Source organism: Cajanus cajan, chromosome 2 (genome assembly GCF_000230855.2).
Source record: "Cajanus cajan strain Asha chromosome 2, NIPB_CcT2T_4, whole genome shotgun sequence".
In the NCBI taxonomy this organism is placed as follows: Eukaryota; Viridiplantae; Streptophyta; class Magnoliopsida; order Fabales; family Fabaceae; genus Cajanus; species Cajanus cajan.
Window position 1 is genome coordinate 77,145,546 of NC_138518.1, and position 10,012 is coordinate 77,155,557.

The window sequence follows — 10,012 nt, forward strand, 5'->3', positions numbered from 1 at the left end:
TTACGAATTATTATTATTATTATTATTATTTATTCATACATTATTATTTTTTTATATTATTTTTGTCTTTGACTTTTTTTAAATTTAAATGTATGAAAAAAAATCTTAAACTCTTATCATATGTAAAAAATCCACGAAATTCTACAAATCTCACAAAATCTCACATAATTCATTAAATATTAACTTAAAACTATTACAAAATTTATTAAAATTATAATTTAAAGTCTTACAAAATTCTTTAAAGTATTAAAAATCATAAAAATTCTATAAAATTCACACATAACTTTTTTCAATTTAAAAAGTCCTTTAAAATTTTATTCTAATACACTTCTTTTAAGTTCGCCTTCTCCTTTGGTTGTTTTTTTGACTTGAATTTATATTAAAATCTTGAAGTATTCATTGATGAATTTTGGTATTGTTGTTCTCGTTTTGACTTTTTTCATTAAATGCATGAGGAAATATTCATGTTATGACAATGAAAAATTTGTTTCTCACTCGAGAGAAAATGTTTGCTCAACTGTATACCGTATATTTTTTACTAAAAAAAAACGTTAGCATTAATTCCTTTTTTTTATTACTTAATTTTGACATTAATATAGACATGTATAACTTTTGATTAAAGATTGTATCTGGATATTAGAAAACTTACTTTTCATTTAATGTAAAGATATTTAGAATATTATAACATGATAAAAACATTTTGTTAAAAGTTTGAATACATACGAGTATAAGGATGTGACTATTTAAACAAAGTTTGTGCAAATATTGGACTTGCAAAAAGGGTATTTGGACACATGTATCAAAGATAAGATAACAATAATTAAAAAGAAGAATAATATAACAAAAATCTTTTGTTTGTCTATATTTACAATAAAAAAGTAATATAACAAAATAATTTGTTTGTCTAAGTTATATCGATAAAAAAAACATGTTTATCATGACATTTTTTTTCCTTTCCTAACTATGATTTTTATTTATTTAATTTATTTTTTATTAGTTATTTAAAATAAAAAATTATTAGAAGATATATTTTTTATTAAATTAATTTTTTTTAATATCAAAGTAATTGAGCATATAAAAAGTAGACTAACTGATTTACATGATTATAAGTCTTAATAAATGTCATATATTACAAAGAGAATTGATATCAAGAGTAAAAGTAATGTTACAAGACTTTTAAAGATTATCGACGTTAGTATGTCTGAAAATGTTATAACATAAGATCATTATCCTTTAAAGGTAACAATATTATTTTGCGTAGTCTATTATAATTTAGAGAATGCTATGTATATACCATCGCGCTAAATGAATCAATATTGGGATGACATCATCTATTTAATCATTTTTTGTTTTCACACATCCACACATACAAGCAATTATAATATACTATCTTTATTTTTTATTATAAGTAAAAAAAATAGATTTTACATATTAAAAAAATTAATTATGTACACTAAATTTTACTAATTCCAATATTCTTGTTATAAATAAAAAAAACATATAATATTTTAGAGAGAGTACTACTTTGATATTTAAAAATAATATTTGTTCTTATAATAACCTTTAATTTTTTTTAATAGTTAATTTTAAGATTTTGCCGGGAGCGGAGTAAAAAATGGTGAAGGAAGCGCTCAGAAAATTGGCATAAAATTTGAAAGACTTGTCATGAGCGCGCTTCATCTCGTTTCGTTCCCTCCATTTTCATTTTCATTTGACGTTTCCCTCTCTTTCTCTCTTCCAATCACAATCACTCTCATAACTAAGCCTCCTCTCCTCTCTTCTCAATTCATTTCCCCCTCTCTCGCAAGTCGCAACCATGTCTTCTGAAACCCTAGAAAACGAGAAGCCTCACGCCGAAGAAGAACCCCAGGCTCAAGACAACCACACCGAGCAAGACAACAAAGCCGAAGAAGAAATGGATCAGACAGAAGAAGAGAAGAATGAAGAGGAAGAGGAAGAGGAAGAGGAAGAAGAAGAGACCGAGGACCGTGTCAAAGTGAAGTCAAACAAGTCAACGAAAGAAAGCGGTTTCACCACGCCAGTCAGTGAGAGACCAACTAGGGAGAGGAAAACGGTGGAGAGGTACACTGTTTCTTCGCCCGATAAGTTTCCTGGATATTCTACTTTCAAAGCTCTCTCAATTGAAAAGGTTCGTTTAATGTAGTATAATTCACGTGTTTTATTTTCCGAGATTCTCTGTTTTGTTTCTCCGCTGTGGCGAATTGATTAAACACGTGTTGGTGTTGGATTTGATCGTGTGAATCTCTTTGGATTTCAGGGAAGCGGTACGCAGCTCAAGGACATTCCAAATGGTAAGGCCTGTTATTGTTGCGTGGATTTGTGAAGAAATCTCGTGATCTTATTGATGCCTTGTTCTATCTCTTAATGTTGTTGTTTGCGATTCCAATGCCGTTTTGAATTGTTGATCCATTAAAAAAACCGCTTTGAATTAGTAGATAAAGTAATTGTGAATGGTTGTCTAGGCGTTGTGGGATTAGGTTTGGGGTTTCACATGCTAAAGTTTTCTCATGGAATATTTCTGGTTAAAGAAGAGATGCTAGGTGGTTTTAGCATCTTAAGGAAAGCCAGGCAGGAGAGTGGTCACTGTTGGTAATGGGTGAAGATAACTAGAAGAGCTAGAATTCTCACTATTTTACATCAATTTGCAACATAAAACTTGATATTCAGGGGGAAAATACAATAATAAAATGTTCCAGTGATATAGCGTGACTATGATAGGAATTACTTGGGTTATTAAACTATGCCTGGACTCGTTGTAATGTTTGAAGTAACAATTTTCACTAGGAACAGGCTTAAGTGCAAGGGTTCATTCTCAGATGTATCTTGCGTTGTTGGTCTCGTTTTTGAAGTTAAACTTCATGCCTTTTGATTTCCGCAGAAGTTTGTAATGTGTAAATGTATTCCAACCTATCAGGGATATTCTCCTTGTTTATTGAAGATGTTTTTAAATGGAAAATTAAATCCAATGTAGTATTAGTGTAGTGGCCTTTTGACATAATCTGCTTGTTGGATTTGACCTCAAAGTGCTAGATGGTAGTGAAAATTTTTTCTCTGGAAAGTCATGTCTTCAAATTTTATGAAGATAATATTCCATATTTTCAAAGAAATGTGTTTCAGGTGTTTGGTCCATTGCTAAGTTTGGGTGTTCTGTGCTGGCTGTTTTTGTTGGCAATTTTTCTTTAAACACTATTCTAAACATGTGAATTGTGAAGAGTGATGGATTGCGCTTTGCTTTTCTGTTATTGGATTCACTCCCTTGGTGTTTGAAACTAAGCTTTGCAGATTTTCAAATTGATAGTTCACTTTAGAGCTTTAATGTTTTGTTTCTCTAAAGCAGTGTTTTTAGTCATGTTATTTTCTTTTAAACTTTTTCCAGTGGCTTTCAAGTTATCAAAGAGAAAAACTGATGACAACCTGCGTACACTTCATAGTATATTATTTGGGAGGAAAGGAAAGGTGACTGACTAACTTAGTTCCTTGGATGGTTTTGTGTTATTTTTTTTACATGTTTCATCATTTTTTTTCCTGTTATTGTTAATTTAGGGTGGATGAACACTCTAATTCTTGCTGTTTATTGAATGTAAGTGGCATGATTTTTGTGTAGGCACACAATCTAAAGAAAAATATAGGACTGTTTTCTGGCTATGTGTGGACTGAAAATGAGGTATAGTTGCATTATATATTGTAATACTGCCCGTCTTTTATTTGTAACTATGCAATGAATCTTAATGGATTTTGTGTTAATATTTAGTTTATTTATTTATTTTTGTTAAATGTGCATGTTGTCTTAAAAGTTTGAATGCCTGAGGCTGTAATCAACCTGCATATACTATGGTTTTATAATTCTTGGCAGGAAAAACAAAGGGCGAAGATAAGGGAGAAACTTGACAAATGTGTGAAAGAAAAGTTGGTGGACTTTTGCACTTTGCTTAATATTCCAATAAATAAGGCCAGTATGAAGAAGGTATGTGTTGATCAGATATTTTTTCCACCCTTGCATGGAATCAACGACTTTATATTTATGAAGAAATGTTATTAATGTGACATTTCAGGAGGAACTGTCTGCAAAGTTGTTGGAATTTTTGGAGTCCCCACATGCTACAACTGATGTTCTGCTTGCTAATAAGGAAAAGGTTTTCCATTTTATTATTTATATCATTGTATAAGGATAAGGATAAATTAATATTGGGGGTAAGTTGTGACTCAGTCAAGTTGTGACTCAGTCTATCCACGCTTACCTCTCAGATAGTACACTTTCATGTCATTTTGAAATTGTTTACTTCAACCAAATATCTTAAAATTAATAAATTATGGACTTTCCGAATTCAAGAAAATTAACCATATGATTGAAGGCTTATTTTGCCCAAATTTTGCAATATTTAACATGCAATCTCGTTATGATTTATAATTTAACATTTGAATCAATAAAATAGCTGGTTTTTTGAGTCCTGACTTGTATAGCTATACTGTTTAAATTAAACTTATTTTATTGGTGCTAGTTTTTTGAAGCTTGGTTCTATGTTACAGAAAGGTAAAAAGCGAGCCATAAAGGAAAAACCACGCAAATCTTCTGGGGAAGGATCAGAAACAACTGCCAAGGTGTGTTGTCAAACTAGAAATTCATTCTGGCTTGCTGCATATATGTTATACTTTATCATTTGCTTGCAATCTCTTTCATCAAACCATGGCAACAAATGTTTGATTTTTCATGTAGCATGTGGTAATCTGATTTATGGTGATGGTTCAGTATCATTTCCAAATAATTGCTATTGGTATGTTAGTGTTAGACTTTATCTTTTATTAGGTTTTAATATGATTATTTCAGTAATGTTTGTGTGATCCTATCCCTATGAACTGGATGTGAAATTACCATGTGGTTATGAACTTAAAATATAGATTTTTCAGATATTAGCATGTTAACAGGTCTACTGTTAATGTTAATGTTAATTTGGTTCTGAAGTTTTGTAATTTGGCCAAGAAGATGTTCCAACTGTTTTCACCTGAGTCATCCTTTGACCTTTTCTGTTAGGATATAGAATAAAGGGAATTAGAATAGTTATTAGTTAGAAAGATATCATGGGCTAGGCCCATCACATCTATAGGAGGTTACTTGGTAGAGGGGAAGATTCAGATTTGTTCACATTTGTAAATTGAGCATTAGCTCTTTGTGAAAGGAGAAACCCTTTGTGAAGGGGAAACCCTTGGAGGAGATATTTCTCTCCTATTTTTTGTTCTTTTCAACATATTCAATAAAATCTTTCTTTTCTTTATCTTTCCTAATTCTTGGTTCCTAACAATTGGTCCAACCTGCCGAATCTTCGAGGGAGAGCCAGTGTTACTAGAGATGGAGGAAGCACATATTTGGGCCAAGGGGTAGCTGCCAGTCTTTGTGGGTACAAACCCATTGGGGTGGATTGCTAAGGCTGAGGAATTCTTTGAAGTGCAAGAAATTCATTCTTTCCACAAGTTGCAATATGCTTTCATGAGCATGGAAGGAGTAGCAATGAGGTGGTTCTACTTTTGGAGCCAAAAGAACCCAGATTCTGATTGGGAGTCATTCTCGACATCATTGATCAAAAGATTCTTGAAGCAAGAAAAGAAAAGGGACAAAGAAAGTTTGAAGATCAAGAATCTTGGTGGCGAGAAATCTGAGATTAAGAAGAGACTCAATGAGGTTTCAGAGATCAAGAAACTCATTAATGAGAGCACAACAAAACTTGGGGAAAAAAGATAAGTTGCAGGAGGATCTTGATCACCTATTGCAAAAAATAGGACTTGACAGAAGACATTGGCACCAGCAACCCAGTTCTGGACAGATTCAAGAAACATGCAGAAAATACCAAAGGCAGTGAGTCAGATTGCAGAGGTGACCTGGTGCATTCTTGGGAAAAACAAGTGGAGTTAGCCACCTTTGATGGAAGCATAGAACAGAGAATTAACATGAAGGGTAGCAGTCTAAGGTGTAACAGTAACCTGTTGCAATTCTTGAAGTTAGAAAACAGAAATAAAGAAGTTTCAATAATCAAGAACAACATTATATGTGGTGGGGAAGACCACTTTCTAGGCGAGCCTTCATCATTAAACATCGTTGCATCTATGGATGACAATAGGATAATGGAGCCTAGGCAAAAGGAAAGTACGAAGGCAACAATTGTGATTCAAGTTATACGAAGTCCACCCTCATCTCCACTACCACCGAAGCCGCCAGACACGGGTTTGTATGCAGTGGCAAAAGGGGTCGTTGCTGACCCATCATGGGTAGACAACAAAGAGACACATTCTGCTAGAGTAAGTGATTTGGCTCTAGAGGATGAGAAAGAGGAAGGGGTAGATTTGGAATTCTACAAAGTGGGTCCAATTGCCCAAACCTATGAAAAAGTAGTTTTTTTGGGGTGTTGTTTCACTTTAGTCCCAACTATAGCGTGTTTTGATGTCATTTTTTTTTGGTTTTCAGATTCCAACCTTGAGGACAAGGTTGATTTTCAAGGGGGTGGTATTGTTAGGATATAGAATAAAGGGAATTAGAATAGTTATTAGTTAGAAAGATATCATGGGCTAGGCCCATCACATCTATAAATAGGAGGTTACTTGGTAGAGGGTAAGATTCAGATTTGTTCACATTTGTAAATTGAGCATTAGCTCTTTGTGAAAGGAGAAATCCTTTGTGAAGGGGAAACCCTTGGAGGAGATATTTCTCTCCTATTTTTTGTTCTTTTCAACATATTCAATAAAATCTTTCTTTTCTTTATCTTTCCTAATTCTTGGTTCCTAACATTTTCCCCTGGTGTTCCTTGTAAATGTAAAAGTTAAAAATAATCCTTGTTAATATATTTGGTTTTGAAGTTATTTTTTGTAACTCAGCCTGGAAGGTGTTCCAGCTGTTTTCACCTGGGTTGTCCTTTGATTTTTTCCTCTGAAGTTCCTTGTAAATGTAAAAGTTAAAAGTAATCCTTGGTTAAATATAATATTTGAATCTTTTACTGAGAAGATATTGTTCGATATTCCTAGAAAAAAAATGCTGTTTTTTCAGATTATTAGTTACTGTGTTTTGTCATTTGTGGCTCCTAAAATTTCATGGTTCAGTTTTCTCTCCCCCTTTGGGATGTAAATTATCTCATTCTGCAAAAGCATTAATTATGGCAGGGTTAATTTATTTTTCTTCTGTTTTATCACTTATGTTTCTCATTTGACTTTAGAAGCAGAAGCAAACTTCACAAGTTGGGAAAAAGCGAAAGCAGTCTTCTGATGTTTCAGATGATGATATATCTGAACCTTCAGATGCAGAAGTTGATTCTCAGGAAGATGATGTTTCAGTGCCAAAAAGTGAAAGTGATCATGAGGAAAGCAAGTCAGAGAACGAGGAAGATAATCAAAAGGCTCAAAAACGTACTTCAAAAAAGACTTTGAAAGATGATCAAACCACGTCAGTAAAGGAAGCCAAGAGCAATGAAAAAACTGCTAAAAAATCTACTTCAAAAAAGGTTGTTACTGACAATACTATTAAGCCCAAGCAATCTGCTTCCAAGAAACAGAAAACTTCAAGGGAAGACCAGAACTCTAAAGGGAAGGTTGCAAACAAAAAGCAAACTGACAAGTCTCCTAAGGCTTTAGTTAAGGATCAAGGTTGGGTCTTTCTCATTGCTATTGATGATATCATTTGTGCTACTTAATCTAATGCCAGTTGCCATGATTTGCTAGTCACTCAAATTATTTTTCTTTCATACGATCAGTTTTGCTCGAGTTGTGCCTGGAAACTCAACCGTGTTATGTTTGGACAAGTTACTCAAAATCTGTCAATTTTACAGTACTGAGTTTTGTTATCAAGTATGCCTGTGTTTCCTCCTTTTTTTGCTTACCATTCCATTCTTATGTTAATGGCAGGCAAAGGTAAAAGTAGTGAGAAAGCAAAAGCAGAACCTAGTAGGAAGGAGATGCATCAAGTGGTTGTTGATATTTTGAAGGAAGTAGATTTCAATAAGGCAAGTTGTGTTTTTGTGCCATTTCATGTATCTTTTTTAACATCGTATGGTTTTTTATTTTTGTATATTCCTTGATGCAGGCAACTTTATCTGACATCCTCAGACAACTAGGTACGAACTGTTCCACTACATTCTCCCCCCAAAAGATGGTAAATGATTTTGGTGAACTCAGCTCATTTGTATTGAAATGTTGGCAGGTGCCCACTTTGACTTGGATTTGATGCATAGAAAAGCAGAGGTGAAGGATATAATTACAGATGTAATTAATAGCATGTCTGATGATGATGGGGAGGAAGCGGAAAATGTTGGGGATGATGATGCAGAAGATGATGTGTGATTGTAGAATTTAGTTGGGTAAATAATCTTAGGCCCGTGCAGAAATTAGATGCATATGGTTCACTTCACAGCTAGATTTTCTCACCATGATTCTTGTTACAGCCATCTCTTTCGATAATATAATAGGCTTCAATGGATATGTTGTTTGAGTTGTGACCCTTTTCCATGGTAGGTATTCTCAACATGGTTGTATTTTGTATTAGATTTATTCCGTTTCTCTCTATTATTGAGTGACCTTAATTTTATTTATTATACTGAATAGGTTCATTAACCTGGCTCTAAACAATATTGCTCAGCATGTATTTGTTTTAATAGCTAGAAATAGATTATGAATCTTTTTATTTTTTATTTTTTTAATTTTTAAGATTATGAATCTTAGAAAGTTAAGATTGTTTCGCATTGTGATGGCTTTCCTAGTTAATTTCTGGTAGATGTTATATCAAAGATAAACCATAAAGGTTATATTTGATTATAAAAGATTTTGCCTGTTATACGACTACTAATAATGGTATAAATATTCAATAAGACATTTAATAATTTCATCAATTATAATAAAATAATAAAATAAGTTCATTAACATTAAAATAATTTTATAATATAATTACAAGAATACTCGAAATGCCTGTTAGGTGATGAGGATGCTGCTAGGCGACAGAAATGCTAACCTTTTTCTGCAATTTTCAATATTTAGTTTTTAAAGGTATTTTTCCTTTTAGGAATTTTCAAGTATTTCTTTTTGAAAAAAATTAACCTTGTTTATCATCCTGTGTTAGTGAAGTCCTTCACTTTTAAAAACAATCATTATGTATTAGTGAAGTCCTTCATTTTTAAACCAAGATCTAATGTGATGATTTCCAGCACAATCAGAATTCGCTTCAACTTTGAGAATAATATTATTTCTATGTAGTCATATAGTCCATATCCATTTAAGACAGTAATTCAAAATTTTCATTTTTAAATTTATGAAATACTTCGTCTGATCTTTTATATATAAAAAATATATAATTTATTTCTCAAAACTAATAAAAATAGTTAAAATAGTTAATTTTCATTAATAATATCTTAAAATTAAAATTTATTCTAAAAGTATCTATTGAATTGATTAGTTTAAATAATAGTAACATTAAATGATGCTAAACATAATTTAAGAGATGAATTTTTTTACTAATGAATATAACTTGTATTATTAATAAATTAATAAATGTATTCACTTGCATTAGAATATAAAAGAAAATTAACAAGTAATATATTTTAAAGAAAGTATTTATTTCTTATAATTAAGATAAAAGATGTACCTATTTGTTTTGTACATAAAATATCAAAAGGAGTATTGTTTAGATATGAAAAGATATTATTCTCTTACATTGTTTAAATTTAAAAATATTGTATTTATGTTATAAATTTACTTTTTCTTATAATGTTATGATGTAGAGTCAATAAATAGAGTTAAGAATAATAAAATGGATCAATTTGTATTATTTAGACTTGTCCCATCATTAACTTGTAAAAAATGGATTAAAATAAGCTAACTCGTCAAATGAAAACAGGTTGGATATCTTAACTCACCTTGTGTGTGTGATTTGGTGGGCCATCAATAAAAAAAGAAATTTTTTTTTACATATTTATTTTAAATACTTATTTCAATATATTTATTTCTTAATATTTAAAAGATCTGT

General features: G+C 31.6%; 1 protein-coding gene across 2 annotated transcripts; it reads left to right on the top strand.

The window, feature by feature from the left end:
- Nucleotides 1-1,620: 1,620 nt before the first annotated feature.
- LOC109816453 (DEK domain-containing chromatin-associated protein 1) lies at nt 1,621-8,684 on the top strand. 2 transcript variants are annotated; one of them, XM_020381481.3, is made up of 11 exons: nt 1,621-2,149; nt 2,279-2,312; nt 3,398-3,477; nt 3,626-3,685; nt 3,875-3,985; nt 4,074-4,154; nt 4,549-4,620; nt 7,224-7,644; nt 7,903-8,000; nt 8,081-8,111; nt 8,198-8,684. In XM_020381481.3, the coding sequence occupies exons 1-11, from the start codon at nt 1,817-1,819 to the stop codon at nt 8,335-8,337; spliced, it is 1,461 nt and encodes a 486-aa protein (XP_020237070.1). In that variant the 5' UTR covers nt 1,621-1,816; the 3' UTR covers nt 8,338-8,684. The 2 variants fall into 2 exon arrangements, with proteins under 2 accessions (XP_020237070.1, XP_020237069.1); XM_020381480.3 differs by having other exon boundaries at nt 1,623-2,149; nt 7,218-7,644.
- The last annotated feature ends 1,328 nt before the right edge of the window (nt 8,685-10,012 follow it).